Below are 19962 nucleotides of genomic sequence, written 5' to 3'. Positions count from 1 at the left end.
AGAAGATCTATACAACTTTACTCGCTGTCAAATCGCGGATATGTCAAATTTGCCATGGCGAATGCGCATGGTGCGCGCGGACTAAGCTCATTAAAAGTCTTGCTTAAATTGTAAAAAAATTTTCAGCTAACAAATTACTGCAAAGCACGGATATCCACACACATATTTCATATATTTTCAATTCATTATCTGTTGTTTGTGAAAAATCCATTAATTTAGAAAATAAGCAAACCAATAAAAAAAGTGCTATTTTTCGCTTTCAATTAAAAAGTTATATGTGCCGTATTCATATGCGTACAGTTTCATATAATTTGTCACGTAAAATATTGTAATGGTTTAACCCCAGTTTCGCGCCGACATTTAAAATTTCTTCCCTCCATAAATATATCAAAACTGAAAAACAGGGGGAAGGAAATTTCGTATCGGCAAACTTTGGGGGGGGGGGGGGGAGGACAGCATTCTAATCTCATTCATTAATTTGTTTCTCTGCTTAAGTATAAACAAACAACATAGAATCTGAAAACAGAAAGCCCAATGAGCTAAGTCTACGCGCATGTGCAGTCGCTGTGGCAAATTTGTGATATCCGCGATTTAACGTCTAGTTGCAACTGTTGGATATGTTTTAGTCTTGATTGAATTTCATTTCCTAAGACAACTTTCTAATAACTGTTAGATCTGTTCTAACCTTGCAATTGCAGTCCGAGATAAACAAACCCTGTGAGCTGAAAGTAAGTACATAAGAATTTAGGGAAAATTAGTGATTTTTAAACTTCAATTACTCCGGCCCATGATGTCCCTGGGGTGAATTTTTGTATATGTACTCAATGGCCCCCCAAGAATATGTATACAAAAAATCATTACTGTAGCCCCCCGGAGGGCTGTGATAGAACTCCGCGAAGGTACAATTTGGGGGGTAAAAACGAGGGGGAAGGGGAGAGGATCAAATGGCACAAAAGGCACATCAGTAGGGTACAATGAATGTTTGTGCGAAATTTCAGCTTGATTCCTTTTTCGTCTGGGCTGTAGCCCTCTCAAAGAAAGCGAAAACTTTTTTGAACAGTGATTTTTAATACCTCCTCCCCTTGATGGTCCAAGAGATTGTATTTTGGTTTACGGCGTCAGATTGAATGTACCAAAAATCAACTCCGGGGGTCTTCGAGGGGCAGAGATACAGAGGGGTGAAAAACCCAAAAAACCCCAACTTGTTCTGTCGTGTAATCTTGTTCTTTGTCGCTTTTATTTTCTTTCGTCTTTGACGGTGGATTTGCTTCTGTTGGCTGCTGACGTTTGGTTTCCTTGGCGGGGCGGACGCTCCCGCGTCCCGTGATTTTCTTACAGAAGGATTCTCTGCTGAAAATTCAGCGTCTCTCATTCACAGTACATCACATATTGCATGAGAGGCAGCAGTTGGTAGATTTTATATAGGTGGCATGGGTTCAGCTCTTTAGATCGATCTCAGTACCCTCAGTTCATGTCACAGACCTGGAGGCAGATCCATTCTTCACCACCTCCAAAATCAGAAGATGAGAACTCAATCTGTCATACAGAGAGTTTCTTCCTTTCTTTTAAGTTTTTTCCTTCACTTTCTTTCCCAGTATGTTGCTAGGAACACATCAGCTTCCAGGCTTCAAAAAAGTGATAAGTTCCTAGTAGATATCCCACGCCCTCCGCCGCTACCCATATTTCGTATCACAGAAGATGAGGCAATTGAAATTTTCCCACTAAGTTCGTGCTTAAATTAGTTTCCCACCACCACCCATATCACATATTGCACGCAATGAGGCATTAAAAATTTTTATATAGGGGTAGTTTGGGTTTGGAAACCCGATGCCTCAGTGATATAAAGTGATTTAATCTACAATTGGAAATGCGTTGAAAAGACTAATTCGCCATTCCATCCATACACCACTACTGTTCAAGTTGCTTTAAGAGAAGGCGGATAAAAGCTATGGTGGAGAGTTATTGATGCCTACACAATCCTATACAGATTATGAGGCAGCTCGCTCCATCCCACCTTCTGTTCTTGGTATAATTTCTAACTCTTTTTGTGTAGTATATCCATCGTGTGCTACTCGTCCTCTGTAGTTATATGTGGAATAAAATCATGTAAAAGGAATGTAAGGCAGTTGCGATTTGTTCATTTGCATTCAAGCTTAAGCTGTGAATATAAAGAAAACACATAAAAGTTTAAGAGGGTAAGTGCCAAACTTAAAAAAATTGAAGATAACCAGTACTAGTTCGGGAAGAAGTTTTAATCTGTGTTTACACAGCATATGTTACACAGCATTACTTGGATAAATTTTCATTGAAAGCCTTCCTCTACGGTTTGATCTTTGCACGCCTGTTACTCAAACTTGAAAAAGTCCCCTTGTAGTGCACCTCTGGGTCGTTTAGCTATGACCTTGACATGTTTAACTCTTTTTCGTGAGTTTAATAATAATAAAAAAAGTACGCTTTATTGCCACGGATTTGAGTTGGAATACTTTTGCAAAACTTCTAAGAAAGTACCCCACTCAGGTCAGTGCCAATTACCCTTCTCTATTACTTGAAAAGAGGTAAATATTGCCGATGTTGTTGTTCAACTTACCCAAGAGTCGCACTATACATCTCTTTGCTTCTTACTGCCTCTAATGTATTTCTGTTACGAACGAACTTTACTGTAAAAGAATAAAAACCAAAATTTGATGCACAAAGTAGCATGGAATTTCCTGCTAATTTGTGCATTGAAACGTAGTTTTATTTCTTTACTTTTTCCATATTAATTAAAAACTTTATTGTATTATGAATTTTGCTAAAGTAGCAAAAATTTATTATATTTTAGTAACTGAGTGATTAAGTTAAAAGTAATGTCTTCCATTTGCAGGTACGAATTGAACCCATTCCAGATGATATGTACCGAGATGAAGATTTCAATGGCAAAGCCCGCGTATCCGTGCCCATAACCTTATGCATGGTGATACTCATTGGCTATATATCCGGCGGAGCTGTTTTGTTTTCCCTCTGGGAAGGATGGGGGTTTCTGGATGGTTCCTATTTTTGCTTCGTCACCCTCAGCACTATAGGTGAGTGACGAAAGTAACGTCTTTTTTTTTTTTATCAATTCGTCATAAGTTTTGTAAAAATAGTTCGTCACAAATTTTGCATGAATTCTTTTGAGCGTACTTAGTAAAGAGGCGTTACCACTGAACTGGGGAAATCTGGAGCAAGTAGTTGTTATGCTTTAACAAGGAATCTAGACTGCCGATAAGTATAAATATACTTGTCTTAATATTTTGAGCCGTCATAGCGAAATATACACTACTGTTTGTGAAAATTGCAACACCATGAAGGAAGCATCATAATTGAATAAAATTTAATACACAGTTGAGTGGTAATGGTACAAATAAATGATTACATTTTCAAACCAAACAAACAATAAGAGAGATAGAAATTAGTATTTTGTGTAGCCACCACACGCCGCAATGAGAGCTGCTGTACGACTCGGCATGGAGTGAAACAAAGTTTGAATATCTGCCTGCGGAAGAATATTCCATATTGTTTGTATGCGCGACAAAAGTTCGACTGTCGAAGCAACAGGACGAGGATCACGAGCGAGACACCGCCCAACGAAATCCCACACATGTTCAATCGGTGACATATCCGGGGAATATGCAGGCCAAGGAAGAAGCTGTACCTCTGCGAATCAAGGTAGGATTTGACAGTCCTGACGACATGTAGATGGGCATTATCCTGCTGGAATACAGCCCCTGGCAATCCTTGCAGGAAAGGAATAGCTTGGGGATGTAAAACTTCTTTTATGTATCGGGTACTGTTCAAATTGCCTACAATTCGTAGCAATTGTGATCGTCCATGATATGCTCCGGGACCATAACTCCGGGTGTTCGTCCACTGTGGCGTTCGATAATGCACTCCGGAATGTACCGTTCACCGGCATAGCGCCTGACATGAATTCGGCCATCATGGTGTCACAAATTGAAGCGGGATTCGTCAGAAAAGACGACTTGCTGCCAATCATCACGCCAGCTCCTATGCACATTGGCCCATTGTAGCCGCAGGCGGCGATGGTTTTGCATGAGAGGAATCCTGTATAAAGGAATCCTTGCGCGCAGCCACGCTGCAGCAGACGTCTCCGAATTGATGAAGCACACAATGAAACACCTGTAGCTGTAGACCACTGCGCTGCCAATTGTCTAGAAGAAGCTGTGCGGTCCGTCAGCGCCATACGCACCAGGTGTCTGCCCCCGCGAGTTGAAATCACATTTCGGGGTCCACTTCCGGATTTCCAAGCTGTCCGACCCTCGTCCGTCCACTGCTTCCAAACACACATGATTGTGCTGCTGTTACGCTGCACACGAGCGGCTACTGAACGATAAGACAATCCAGCTTCACGAAAGCCGACGATTCTGCCCCGTTCAAACTCCAAAATTTGCTCAAATTTCGCTTTCTTTCGTCGAAGAGGCATAGTGAAGATTAAGTTAACGTTTACTTTAGCATATAACCACCGATAATCATACACGTCTCGCTACAGCCTTCTATTTGTATTCGGTTCGATCCGCCGTTCAGAGGGCGCTGCTCAGCATACGCATGCGCTACTGGTCTGCAATTCTAAGCATTTGCATATCATGTTCTACTTTACATTTCCTGCAATTTTCAGCTCACTCGCGTAAGTCTTTCGTGGTGTTGCAATTTCACAAACAGAAGTGTAGTTAACAGTACAAGTGAAGCATAATAATATGTAAAGATTATTGTATTAAAAAATATATATTGTGAATTTTGTGGTAAAAAATAAAAAGCTCCAAATCTATTTAAGTTTCTTTTTTTTAACCACTTGGCGCCATGGAGTTTCTGCCTTGATTGTCTATTAGAGAGCGATGCGGAATCAATCACCCAGTATTCGTTCCAGATTTCTTTATAGCTCAGCTGATGTAACATAATTTCGTTTTTATCACATAGGACAGTTTATCGAAAACTCTTGTCCTGATTAAGTTATACAGCTTACTGGCGAATTAGCTGCCGTCAAGTGATGTATGGACTACATTCCACCGATAAATAAGCTTTAGCCTTATTAGCCTAGTCACTAGGCTCATAATTTTCGGTTAAAAAGAGTATAACATTTTGTGGTTCGTCTATTGAGACAAAGTCCAAAAAAAGTTAGCATTAATTACTCCATTTTATTGTACTAATCAGTTTGAAGTCATGTCTTGCATGCGATGCTCGAACCTTTGAATGCAGGACAAGGTGTCAAAACTTTTCTAGACATTTTACATGAGACGAGATATAGTGATTGCTCCGCGACTCTCGTTTCAACGCTGGGATCAAAGGTGCTTTTTTTTCTACTCATACAGAAATGCTTTTGTACCCAAAGTGGATGGTAAATGAAAGTAAAAATCTACAACTTGATGATAAAAGCGAAATTTCTGCTCGATATGTTATTCGACTTGAATAGGAGACGATTGACATTCCAGTTAGTAAAATCGTTCTGTGTGTATCTTTGCAAAGAGTGTAATGTCTACGTTTCATTGCCCACAAGCACATCTCTAATTCCTCTCTTTGGCAGAAGCAGTTCATGTTCATTCTAACGAGCATAATTCACACATCACTCCATCGATTTCCATTTAACTTTCGTGGCAAAGCCACGCTTTTGAAAATCAAGTTATAAGTTTTCATAGGTTATTTTTACACCGTAGAACCTCGATTAACCAATGTGAAAGGGGCTGAATCTCCTTTGATATATTGAAAATTTCGAACAAAAGAGGTGCTGAAAATGGCTATCAGGTCATCTTTTGGAAACGATCAAGTTGTTCTGAACCAGGAGACAACAAGTAGTCTAACATTTTCCCTTATTTCAACAGGTTTTGGTGACTTGGTGCCGGGTGATTCAGTCATCTCAGATGGTGGGTCGCAAGAAAAATTGGTGATGTGTTCTTTGTATCTACTTTTCGGCATGGCCCTCATTGCCATGTGCTTCAACCTGATGCAAGAAGAGGTCATACACAAGGTCAGAGCTTGCGGCCGCCGGATAGGAATCATCAAAGATCAAGAAGATGATGACGACATGGGATGAAGGGAGCTTTTGCCGGATTATTCGCTCAAAATTCTTCGAGGTTCCGGGCATCGCTTCGCTCGGTTGAGGAAAAGGGTGGGCACAAACCGTGCTCGACAGATACCGAGGACGAAGTTCTTTAAGTTGCGAGGAGACATTTGAACGTTCTAAAGTCCTTTTGCGTATTCAGTTGGGTTGAATTCCCAGATGAAGAATGAAGAAACAGTTTTGAAAAATTGAATCTGAAAGCCATTGTTTTTTAAACTCTTGAAACTTCGAAACATTCGTTTAGATCAGAGGTTCCCAAACTCGTTTGCTCCGTGGATCACCTTTCTGTTTTTTCTGATTTTCGTAGATCCCCTTCAAGAGATCTCTCCCAAAAACAAAGTAAAATAAGGAAGTGTACCATTTGCATTTGAACTTCAAAACAGAGATGTAAACCGTTAAGTATTACCAAAGATGTTAACAAACATATAGATGAAAAACATATGTTAGAGAAAGTCACACGACAGCTAAAGAATTTAACTTATTTAACTTTTAAGAAAAACTTTCAGAATTATTTTTTACGAATTTTTTTTGCTATCACTTTATTCTTTTTCATTTACAGCCGAAGTTTCGTCTCGGGTGGAAAGAGGGTTGGGAAAAGACGGAGGAGGGTCCTTGCTGCTGGTATAAAATGTGCAAGTACAAATTGTACGCACAAAGATTGGGTGCGACACAAGAATTATAAATCGTATAGACTTATTACATAAGTATTATGTAACTATATTGGCGAGATTTTCGTTATAACTTGCTTAAATAGGATTCAATCTCGTGGACTCTTAGTTGAATCTCATGTACGCTCAGTTTTTTCGTCCGTTGACATGGACCCCTTGCCTTAATCCATGTGGGCCATTTTGGGAACCACTGATTTAGATGATTTATTATGATTCCCTATGCCACATCTGGTCGATAATAACTGCGGGTAGTTTTTGGAATGTAAGATTGACAACTAGGGAAGAGTCATAAAAATTTTAGCTTACTCATTGCAAATAGGAAGTAGCTTTATGTTTATCTACAGGGTAAATGATTAGTTATGGGTATGGTTAAAGGTTTTTATTTTAAACTAAAAAATCGCCCGTCAAGGTATGACGGGTGAAAATTGCTTCCACATTTGAACGAAGCAATTGCCTGTTTGGTGATGTTTTGATAGTTGTAATTTTGACCCTGACTCCAGTGGATGAACCTTAAACTCCAGTAGATAGCGTTCATTGTTGACCCCTTTTGCGTTTCTTCATTCTCCTAAAATGAGTCTTACAGACCCCGAAGAGTTCCTATTTTTCCTACTTTTTCCTACTTTTTAGAGCTCTCTCCTTATTTTCCTACTTTTTCCTTTTTTTTCCTACTTTTTCTTTCTTTAGTATAGCACTTCTAATTGCGCATTGACTCTTATTTTTACAATGCCGCACCGATAATTTTCTGCATGTTTTAATTTTAAAAAGCAAAAGAAACAAGCGGATCCTGAACTTTTCATTGACTGACTACAGTAATTTCTGGAAGGAACACCGGCCGCAGCGTTTGCGTGTTTAAAAGTTAAATTTTCGTAAGTGACTCTTTTACAGTTACAGCGTTTACTATCGAATTTTCTTTTTTATCGCCCCGACTTCAGTCCTACTGTTTTAACGAAACAATAAAGAAATAGATAGTCACATTTTGATGCAATTATATATTATTTACTCGTCAATTAGAGGCTTTAATTAAAGTAAACGGCCGACTATTCAAAAAGTGCGGGAAAAGCCGAATTTCCTATTCGCCAATTTTTTGTATAGTTGATTACAAGTGAAATGGATCTCTATTTGAACAGAAAGGCAACCTTAAAAAGAACGTAAAGAAGCCAAAAATGAAAAACCTGTACATTGTACATATTTTATTGATGTTAGGACAAAATAAAAGTGACAGATAACAGAAATTCGTAAAAACGGACCACTTCAAAAACAAATTGCGGAAACTTTTTTCATACGTAAATATGATTATTGTTCATTCTAAATCGTAAACATGATTATAAAATTTATAAAATTCACTTTTCTTTCCTTGCAAAGAGTGTATTTGCAAAAAATGAAAAACACGGCAAACATAGATGGGCAAAACGTTCCCGATTTTTGGAGAAAAATCGGAAATCAATTTAAATTTGAGATTCTGTTTTTATTTCTTCACATTTTTAAAAGTTGGGGGATCAAGCCACAAGCAAATATGTGCTGTATTTTTTTCTTTTTAATTGGTATTTTCCACTCTGATATATCATCAACAGCGAGAAGTTGCTCATCATTTCTATGTGCTGCGTTTATAGCAATGCGGCATTTCTGAACATTTAAAAATTTTTTGACTGACTCTTACTCTTTTCGGGGTGCGGCAATTGTACCGCATCTACTGTAAGTTGTTGCACTCAGGGCGCCTGATCGAAGGGGGGGGGGAGAGATTTATGCAGGCATTTGATGCCAGGTGCTCCGCCCTCACTCTCAATTTCGTGAACAATTTCCGAATGAATATTTTTGTTGTATGGTGTGGATTGAGAGAAACTACATACCTTCCCTTTTATGCTCAGAGAAACATTAGTAACTGATCTTTGTCTTTGATAAAAATGATATCTTTATCATGCGTGGATTTTTTCCTTTTTTTTTTCCATGACAAAAATTTAGGAAAAAGGAGGTAAAAATCATCAATCCAATAAAACAATATTTGTTTTTATTGCTTGATTAAAATAATAAACTGGACTGTCATTTTGATTTTTCCCAGGAGGGTGGCTAGCGAAGGATGTATACCGAATGCAAATTATATCTGAAAACAACAAAAACCGCACAAACTTGTATAGTTAAGCACTAATTTTCCAAAGACAGGAAGGGGAAAAATTGACCCCACTGACCCCCATAAATGACGTACCTGAAACAAAAATTTATGTTGAATGCTAAAAATACAAAACATTGTACAAACCCTTTAGTTTACGTATTTCATTATTTAATTAGTTTAATTATTTTATTAATTTTATGTTCTATATTTAAGAACAAAATTATTGTAGTTCTGCATTTTCAGTCTTTATCTTTTTTTTTTTTTTCAAATTCAAACATCTGCCCTGTTTATGCAAGAATGCATGTCAGCTGCTGATTATTTTTAACTAAAGCTTATTTAATATTTGCTTTGCTTTTTGTATCATAGTTTATGATAACAGGAGCTGAAAGTGTTAGTATTTTCAAATAATAAGATGCTCTCGAAAGAATGTTTTCGTTTTTGACGAAACAAATCTTTACCAAAATGGTTTTATTGTACCAAAAAATGAGATTATGATTATTATTATTATTATTGAGGTTTTTTTTTTTGGGGGGGGGGGGTTGCGATCACTATATTTCATTTTATTCTCTCACACTTAAACATTTTATTACTGTATTGTTGAAAGGTGTTTCTTTGGATTTTATTTTCATATTTTTGTAATTATTATCTTTTGTTTCCATCAGTTTATTTTTCATGCTGATGATTGTCAGCTTGTTTCTTTCGTTTTGTTTTTGCGACTCGGTATTTCATTAAATCCCTTTAGTACTTCAAAAGTACTGTTAGTTTATTTTTGTTACACTTTAAAAATCAAAAATACTGTTAGTTTATTTTACGTTAGAAATAAAATTTATACTAAATTTGTTTCCTCTTGCCGTGTATATTGTCCTATCACTTCCTATTTTTTCCTACTTTTTTAAGTGATTTTTTTCCTACTTTTCCTGTTTTTTTAACTTTTGATTCCTTATTTCCTACTTTTCCCCCCAAAAAAACCACTTCGGGATCTGGTCTTACGAGTAAAACAGCTAAGTTACCGGATCCTATTCAGCCTCGTCAAAACAAAGCATTTCCCTGCATGTCAAACATTACCAAAAAATACTATCAAATTATCATGCCGTGGCACAAGTTTCAGTGTTGGTAACGTCAGGAGCTCTACTCGATCAGTGAATTCGCTAGTTTATGTATGAGGATGTATTGTTTTCATTACCGTTTGCCAAATTTAGCTTATGTTTTATCATCAGTCCTAAATAACACTTTGGAGCAAGACAAGCTTAATATTAACTATTCGCAACTCCACAGCTCGAAAGCGCTACCTTGTGGCGGTTAACAATACTAAAGAAAAAGGTAAAACATTCCATTTTACGTGTTTTCTTTGGGGTAAATTACAGGCTTCAGACAGTTTGTGGTGTAATGTAATTTCAGAATAGAAAAGAAAGCTTCCTATAAACACGATGAAAAATTACTTTTAATTAACTAGTTATGGGCACGTTAGGTTGAAAGGATTTTAAATATCTTAATTAAACGCAAAAGTAAACCTATGTAATAGAAAAAAAATGCTAAATTTGGAATAAATGGTGTGGGTGTTCTTGAAAGATTCAATTTTGATAATCCACTAATGGTGTTCCTAGAATACATATTACAAACTTGATACTGACAATACAAGAATACCCTGCCCTTTAAAGGGTTTGGTGTCCGTAACTAATCATTTACCCTATTTATAATTCGAAAGCACATTTCCAAAAAAAAAAAAAAAAGCTTTTGTGCCATTTTGTTGTTAGACTGCGATCAGTCGGAAAAACCGTGATTTCGTATTAACGTAGTGAGCATCAAAGTCAAAAAGAAATTAATGTTGGATTTTAAAAATGTTTACATAAATAAATTTCTACAAATGGTTGTAGTTGTTGAAAGTTATCACCGACATTTCCTTGATATTTTTCAAAAATTTTAAATCAAAGTCCAAATGAATGATATATGCTTAGTAGTAACAGAAACATAAACACATAAAACTAAGTATGATTGTTGAATGCATTATGCATCAGAGATACAGATGTATGAACTCATTTGTATTTACGAAATAAAATGTACTTTTCAAATTTCTTGAAAATTCTTCCTGTTTGTTTTTAAATATTTGCAGTGAAATATCGTTCTTAGTTTGGGGGAGAAAAAAAGAAGAGACGTCAAAAATGCCTAAGTGTGATCTCATGGGAAAACTTGTTAATTAAAAATTTCGGAAGTAAACCAAAAGAGCTAAAATCTTTAAATTTATGATTGAGTAACGTTGGAAGCGTTTCTAGTCAGAGTGACAGGAAAATTCTTTTGAATTAAAAAAAAATGTCTGGTACTTCATATTTTTGTACAGTTGAAATCTCGTTGCATTTACAGTGTATGCTAACGTTAATGCTGTAAGAATTTTAACTTGATGTGGGTGTTATTTTTTTCAAAATTTATTACCAAAAACTTTAGGGAAAAGGAGTTCGAGGGCTTGAGGTACTGTTTAGTAACAATAGCTTAATCAATAGTTTAGTAAAAAGAAAAATACGCACATATATACACTCTACATAGAGGGAAAAATATTTTTTTAGAGTAGAAATTCTTTAATGCAGATGTGCTATTCGCTATTTGTTTTACAATTTTTCTTTTTTTTTCGGTTGTTATAAAAAACGTCTACTACGAACAAACTAGCGATTTTATGACATTTTGAGTTCAACTGTACTTAATGATAATGAAATATTTAGAAATCTAATCCAAAACGTACGGGTAAAACAAAACTAAAAATATCATCTCAGCAAAATCTCTCTCAAGATCTCACTCGCCGTAGGTTATCTGCACTTTCCGGGGATTTTTGTATCAAGGGATTTTTTAAATTCATACAGGGATTTTTTTGTCAATAATCCTGCTGTATGTAGCACTTTTTTTTTAACGATGTGCTCTATTTTTGATGCTTTTTATTGTCGGCTTGCAGCTGCTAGCGATTGTTTTGACTTGAGGCGGAGTGTCTTTTCGGAGAAAAACAGTTCCGCTGCTGCTTTCTAAAATAAGATCCCTGCTCAAACTGCAGCTAAAATAGCTCGAACTTTAGAGAAACAATGAAGTATGAGCATGCGGTTTAGTAAAAAAAATGTTGAAATTAGATGGGTAGTTAACTTACTCTGGGTTACAATTTCCGTTTTAAATGGGAGGACTAGGGCGGAAAATCAAAACCGAAAACTTCTGAGAAGAACTGATTCTAACTTTACATGTTAAGCTGAAAACAATGTCATAGTCAAGGGCAATGAACTTTATTTTTATAGAGTAATGGGTCATAACAAGAGCTGACACTTGAGGATTCTGAGATGGGGTTTTTTATTAGGGCTACGGGTTTGGAGGAAAAATGACCGGCTCAGACTCTGACACCGGGAGTCTTAGAGCCTCCGACTCAGAGTCATATAACCCAAAATCAGTCAGACTCCAATTTTCCGACTCCGCAGCCCTAATTGTTACACTGTTTTAACCAGGATGCGAAATCGAATTCGGAGGCAATAAAATTACAACAGTTGTAGTCGGGGGGGGGGGGACTACCAAGATTCTGGTGGACAATTTAAAAAACGCAATGTAGGCGAAAACAAGTAGCGAGATTGATTTAAGTCTAATTTACAACTAGTATGTTGTGGCCATCACGAAACTTTCTTCTATATTTTTCCTTTTTCTGATCCCTCCCCATGCTTGACGAGGAAGCAATATTCCTAACAAAAACAAAATTACACATGCAAAAACTTGACGACCATCCCAATGTCTGAGTTATTGTAAAAACAAAACAAAGAGCGAAAATTGAAAGTTACTTTAAAAGCCTTACTTGAATTAATTACAAATATTTTATTTATTAACAAACATAAGATGGCAACAGTTAAAAAGTTTAAATCATTGAGATAATATTTCCGATCATTTCCATACAATTAAAATCACGAGAAATACGCAGACGACAATCTATTACGATTTATCTTTCTTATTGTTGCATTAATAAAACTATTTTTTTTTTTATTCGCAAAAAAAAAAAAAAAAAAAAAAAAAATCAACACCTTTTGGAGCGATTGGAGTCAAAATTGAACCAAAGCCTGTTTACGTATGGATTCACATATATTCCAAATTTCAACCAGAACGTAGCATTACTTCTTGAGATAGGGCACTCACAATGGAAAAAAAGAACGGGCGATTGCGCTTCCCCCTTTTTACTTTCTTCTATATCTAATATATAGAAGAAAGTATTGGATTCGTGCAAATTTTCGAATTTCGAATTTTGACGGATTCGAACGTTTTGAGGTGTGCTGAGTTCATTTCGACTATTTTTGGAAAATGTCTGTCTGTCTGTGTGTGTGTGTGTCACGTCTGTGTGTGACCAGTTTTTTGTGGCCGCTCTACAGCAAAAACTACCGCATGAAATCGAACGAAATTTGGTACACATATGTGCCCGTATGTGAACTTGTGCCCATTGGTTTTTGGCGCGAATTCCTCCAAGGGGGGTGGAGCAATGGGACGTTTTTTGAGTTACGCGTGCTTGCTATTCCTCAGGAAGTAACTGGCGGAATCAAACAAAATTTGGTCCATATGTTGCCATTAACAGGAACAGGTGCTGATTCAATTTTGGTGTCAATAACTCAAACGGGGGTTGAGCTATAGAACGTTTTTTTGTCGTCAATTGTGACTGCTGTATCTCAAGAAATAATGAACGGAATGAAAGAAAAATTTATCGGCAAGTAGCCCTTAGTGGGTATAAGAGCTGATTTCATTTTGGTGTCAACAGCTAAAAAGAGGGTAGCGCAATCGCCCGTTCTTTTTTTCCATTGTGAGTACCCTATCTCAAGAAGTAATGCTACGTTCTGGTTGAAATTTGGAATATATGTGAATCCATATTTAAACAGGCTTTGGTTCAATTTTGACGCCAATCGCTCCAAGAGGTGTTGATTTTTTTTTTTTTTTTTGCGAATAAAAATAGCTTTATTAATGCAACAATAAGAAAGATAAATCGTAATAGATTGTCGTCTGCGTATTTCTCGTGATTTTAATTGTATGGAAATGATCGGAAATATTATCTCAATGATTTAACATTTTTAACTGTTGCCATCCTATGTTTGTTAACAAATAAAATATTTGTAATTAATTCAAGCAAGGCTTTTAAAATAACTTTCAATTTTCGCTCTTTGCTTTGCTTTTGCAATCATTCAGACATTGGGATGGTCGTCAAGTTTTTGCATGTGTAATTTTGTTTTTGTTGGGAATATTGCTTCCTCGTCAAGCATGGGGAGGGATCAGAAAAAAAAAAAAGAAAAATATAGAAGAAAGTTTCGTGATGACCACAACATACTAGTTAGCTGTTGACACCAAAATAAAATCAGCTCTTATACCCACTAAGGGCTACTTGTCAAAAAAATTTTGTTTGATTCCGTTCGTTATTTCTTGAGATACAGCAGTCACAATTGACGACAAAAAACGTTTTATAACTCAACCCCCGTTTGTGCTATTGACACCAAAATTGAATCAACACCTGCTCCTGTTAGGGGCAACATATGGACCAAATTTTGTTTGATTCCGCCAGTTACTTCCTGAGGAATAGCAAGCACGCGTAACTCAAAAAACGTCCCATTGCTCCACCCCCCTTGGAGGAATTCGCGCCAAAAACCAATGGGCACAAGTTCACATAGGGGCACATATTTGTACCAAATTTCGTTCAATTTCATGCGGTAGTTTCTGCTGTAGAGGGGCCACAAAAAACTGGTCACACACAGACATGACACACATACACACACACACAGACAGACAGACATTTTCCAAAAATAGTCGAAATGGACTCAGCACACCTCAAAACGTTCGAATCCGTCAAAATTCGAAATTCGAAAATTTGCACGAATCCAATACTTTCTTCTTTATATTAGATATAGAAGAAAGTAAAAATGACATTAATACACTTTTACACATTTGTTACATTTTTATGACTTTTCCTTCTCATCAGCTAGCAGATACCATACAGTTTGAGTTACTAAAAGGTTATTAATTGAATATATTTTTGAGGTTATATAATATATACCAACCCAAATAGTTTCAAAAAAGAGTTTAATGGCATGATTTTTTGTCTCAAGTTATCTTCAATTATCTCTAGCTTTGTCATTCTAAGCTCTTTGACTGCAGTTTATTAAAAATATTTTTTAAAATCCTTTACTTTTTTTTGAAAAATGGATACTTGCTATTACAAAAACATTATAATGAGAATGTTTCTTCAAAAATTGGGCCTTTTTTTGTCTTTATCATTTTGAACATTCTTTCGGAAACTTTAAACTTCATTTTCCCAAGTTCACAAAAAGATCCTTTAAACTTTGTAGTGAAAGGGAAAGAAAAGTAAAACACCATTCGGTGCTTTGTTGGCTTCAATACATAAAATGCTACTTAGTCCTTACAAACCTGCCTATCGATTTACTTTTGGTGGGTGTTTATTTTTATATTTTATCGGAAAACTGTTGGAAGGAATAAAGGACGTTTTAAAGTAGGTTTGGAAAACTTGGGAAGATTTTTTTCAAGTCAATAATTCACTTTTACTAGCCTTTAGGTGAGCTGTTTTTTTTTAAAAAGAAAGCAGAAGTGTATTTCTTGTTTTATTTGGAGAAATTTGTATCTCAACTTTTATTTGGGATGCATTTTCAGTTTAGTGGACGGAATAATTCGTAAACATTGCGTTTTTTAATCCCAGAATATGAATTTGTAGAATTTTTCTAAGTTGTATTTTAATGTGATGATTTTCCCGTTTGTTTCCACACAAAAGTAAACATCCGTCCTGATTTACAGTCATTTTAAAATGTAGCCTTATCATCAATCCAGTTTAGCCAAAACACAATTATATTTAACACTAATCTACAAGTCGGCCGCCTTGTCTAGTAGTCGGAGGAGTTTGACTGCGATGGGGGGGGGGGGGGGCCAATTACATGGATGTATTTCCTCTCTCCTGTCCTTGTCCTTCCTTTGTGTGAATGTGTTGTTATGCTACGAATGGTTGCTTACCCTATAAACGGGTCCTTATGGCATGTGTGTACAGTGGTAGTCGGACTTTCCACCAAATTACGGAACAGTTAGAAAAGTGAAGCAGCGCAAACTAGATTGCCAGCCTAGCTGACGCACGACAACAACAACTAATCTACTATTGTTGTATTTATATTTTGAAGCACAAGGTCGTACTTAATTTGTAAAAATATCTGATTGAAAATTACCTAGACCAAAAAATACAGGACCAACTCAGAGTCCGAAATTTTAAAGCCTTTGACCTCCGACTTCTTTTCCCCCAAAAATCAGTCTGACTCCACAACCCTAGCAGACTCAAACGTAAAAGGACCGACTCCGGCTCTGCCTTCTGGAATTTTAAAGCCTCTGTCTTATTTGCCACAAAAAATCAATCCGACTTCGACTCCTGTGGAAAATACCACAATTTCTTGTCCGCCTCCCTTTTTTTCAATCTTTTTGGAAAATAAAAGGCTTTTTATTATTTAACCAAGAAAATTCTTAAGTTTAGTTTTTAAACATTTTTCAGCCCGAACGCTACGTTCTTGCGAAACTTGGATAATTTATAGCATTTTGCAGACACTTTTTTTCTTCTCTCTCTTTTAATTTAAAGTTTTTTTTTCTTTTTCAGCTGCTAGATCTCATTAATGCAAGAAACCTTGTCTTTCATCTATTTTTACAGCGTTATATCGTCTAGCCAGAGTAATTAATTACTACACCTTTGAAGGTTTAATGAGTGTTAAAAATTAAACATGTCACGAAAAAAATTGGAACTACACCAAAATATGACATTTAGCGTAAAATTATGTGTTTTGGGAATTATGTTAGTAATTATTTCTTGATGTAAATTTTTTTTTCTAAGAAACTTCTTTCTAATATTCAATCATATCTTGGCGCGTTATTATACGGTATTTAAAGTAATTTAACTTTTTCGTAAATTTAATGTTTTGAGGATGTTTTAATACCCAAGTGTTTTTGTTGCTTTTCAGTTTTGTATTACACCTATCAGTGGTGCAAAAAATTTTTGTCCGGGTGGAGGAGGGATCATTACAGTTCTTAAATGCAAAGTGAGCTGTAGAGTCGGAGGAAAAATGTCCGGTTTCTGGAATTTTAGAGCCTTTGACTCCGACCTCTTCATCCCAAAATCAGTCCGACTCCGACTCTAACTACACAACCCCGGCAGTATTGTGTACTCGTAGGAAATCCCGACTTCGGTGCATTGGATTTTAAAACCTTCTAGACTCCAGACTCCTATTCCTTTACCACAACATCAATCCAACTCTGAATCCCCACTTACACATTACGGCGAACACTAACTCCGTTTCATGAAAATTTCAAAGTCTTCATCGCCAACAGTCAAATTCAGCCAGCAGACAGTGAAGGAGTTCTTTTTTTCTCTCTCTCACCAGAGAACCACACGAATTCGCAACTCCAGAGCTCGAATACGCTACCTTGCGGTGATTAATAATATTAAGAAAAGGGTAAAACATTCCATTCCACGTGTTTTCGTTGGGGTAAATTACTAGGTTTCAGACAGTTTGTGGTGTAATGTAATTTCAGAAGAATAGAAAATAGAGCTTCCCACAAACACGATTAAAAAATTACTGTCATTCACTAAGCGTCAAAGCAAGATATAAGTTACGGCAGTTGTTTGTTTTACCTTTTTCATCCGCCATTAGACAGTGGCTGCAGCGCCCCCTATAGTTCATTGGAGTTGCGAATAGCGTAATAATAAAAAAATTTTTACTCAAAAACTATTTCCCCTCATCCCCCCGTTATCGAGATTTCAAGTCTTAAAATCAACTGAAATTTTAAGAAAAGCGCAAAATTTAAAAACTTGGCGAGAAGTTAAGAGTACCACTGGATTCCACGGTCTGCATGTGGCTGAACTCATTGAAAAGGAATGAAAGGTGGAGAGAGTGAAACTTTTAAAGCTTGAAGCAAGGATACCAAGTCACGTAATAGATTTTAAAGTAAAGTGTTGGAAGAAATCAGGTTTCTTTCTCTCGTTTCACGTAAAACGCGTCCCCCATTCGTCGTACTTGAACCATGTGACTTGTGATTTTTGCCTCAGCATTTTTGAGCCAATAATTTAACTTGCTACCCCCCAGTTACTTATTCCTGCTTTAAGGCTGAACTTCCATCTGTAATGGAGGATTTCTAAAGGTTCTGATTTACAAATGGAATAAAGGGGTGTGAAAAAATATCTCTACTCAGTAAGCTAGACAGATTAAAGAGTCAAAAACTTAACCGACTAATTTCTTAAGATCCGCTATGATTAGTTTCATAAACTTTTAGAGACCTTGATTCAAAAAATTTATTTCAAAAACATTGCGCGAACCTAATACCATCCTTAAAATTCTTGGAAAAAAGTTACAAATAATGATCCAACAAGCACACTGCACCTAAGCAGTTGTGCGTTTTATTCATCACAACTGCAACTCTATTTTGTCATTTAAAATTGTTACTCCTTTTGTCCCAAATTAGTCACCACATTTAGGTCGAAAACTTTGTTCCAAATTAGTCGCTTACGTTTAGGTCGAAAATTTTGTTCCAAATTAGTCGCTACATTTAGGTCGAAAATGTTGCTCCATATTAGTCGCTACATTTAGGATTTTACTCAAACATTTTTCAGAGATTTCTATGTGCTATGCTATTAATCAACTACATTGACTTTCCAAACATTCCCTCCAAAAATCAGTATCAACTCAGTTTCAAAAATCCAGGGTTCGCACATTCTTAAGCCTCTTTTTTAAAGGACTCTTCCACCAGTAGTCGCATAAAATTATCTTCTAGTTAATGAATCTTGAATTCATTAGAAAGCCAACTAATGTTTTTGGTATACTGGTGATAGAGTCGACATCAGTATACCAGACGCAAATACCAGTATGCCAGTATACTAGTCCTTGCAAAAGGGGGGCGTGGCTTAAATGTGCGAGAAACGTGCAGTTTTAAAACTAACTTGGTATACTGATTTAAGGAGAGGTAGGAGAGATAGCTTGCTAAGTACCCAGAATGAAAATTCCGAAACCTCAGGCTTCTTCTGGGTAACGCTCTGGGATTTCTAGAGTTTACACCAGTTTTCCGTAAAAAAAAACAAGTACTTTTCTAAAGAAGTTTTTTGAATCGCTAGAAGTTTAATGGATGCAGACGTCTCACTGTTGCGAAAGTCATTTTTAACTACTAGAGTAAAAATATATTCAGCTTCTTTAATAGGTGTTTCGCCTTTAGCTCAGTTACGGCCTTTCCAGGCTGAGTCCTAAATGAGGGTGAATGCCGTCTTTGTAGGTTTTTCAAGAATTGCAGAAAAACAGGATGATTGATGTTTGCTTGCTTGGTCTGCTGTAGCTACGGCCATATTTGTTATAAGATCCTTCCTGCTAGAGCAGAAAGGTGCCAAGGTATTATTATAAACATATCTAAGTGTTTTCTGAAGGATCTTGATTTATTACAGAAAACATGGCTGGCTCTTATTGGAGAATTTTCTGAATTTTTTAGAAAGATTAATGGTTGATTTCAAGAAGGTTACTGACTTTTAGCGGGAAACTTTCCTGTTCTTTTTTCAGACAGGCAGAAATTTGGCACACCTATTCGCAACTTGAATAAACTATAGAGGGCGCTGCAATCACAGTCTAATGGCGGATGAAAAAGGTAAAACAAACAAATGCCGGAACTTATAACTTGCTTTGAAGTTTAGTGAATGACAGTAATTTTTCATTGTGTTGGTGGGAAGCTGTCTTTTATATTCCACTGAAATTACACTATACCATAAACTGTCTGAAACCTGCAATTTACCAGAAAGAAAACACGTGGAACAGAGTGTTTTACCTTTTTCGTTAGTATTGTTAATCACCGCAAGGTAGCGTATTCGAGCTCTGGAGTTGCGAATTATCTCCAGGATCATTTCGGAATTGTTTTCACAGTGTAAATACATTGGACTCTTTCTCTCTATCTGAACACTCAACTAATGTCAACACCCTAACATTTTGAACACATTCGATGGTATCGGAGAATACAGATGCATTATCCATTCTCTCTCGATTATTAATGCCCCCATAATCTGCACACTTTTTTTCGGTCCCATAACTGTTCAGAAAAGATAT

General features: G+C 36.4%; 1 protein-coding gene across 1 annotated transcript in view; it reads left to right on the top strand.

The window, feature by feature from the left end:
- The window catches only part of LOC129229601 (potassium channel subfamily K member 18-like), a 69292-nt gene extending 61958 nt beyond the window's left edge, over positions 1–7334 (top strand). Inside the window, exons 3-4 of the mRNA XM_054863937.1 lie at positions 2864–3062; positions 5853–7334. Of these exons, the coding sequence (XP_054719912.1) occupies positions 2864–3062; positions 5853–6064 (411 nt within the window). The 3' untranslated portion in view covers positions 6065–7334. The remainder of the gene's footprint in view (positions 1–2863; positions 3063–5852) is intronic.
- Positions 7335–19962: the final 12628 nt, after the last annotated feature.

Source organism: Uloborus diversus, chromosome 9 (assembly GCF_026930045.1).
Source record: "Uloborus diversus isolate 005 chromosome 9, Udiv.v.3.1, whole genome shotgun sequence".
Taxonomy (NCBI): domain Eukaryota; kingdom Metazoa; phylum Arthropoda; class Arachnida; order Araneae; family Uloboridae; genus Uloborus; species Uloborus diversus.
This window is presented reverse-complemented; position numbering and strand designations above follow the sequence as displayed.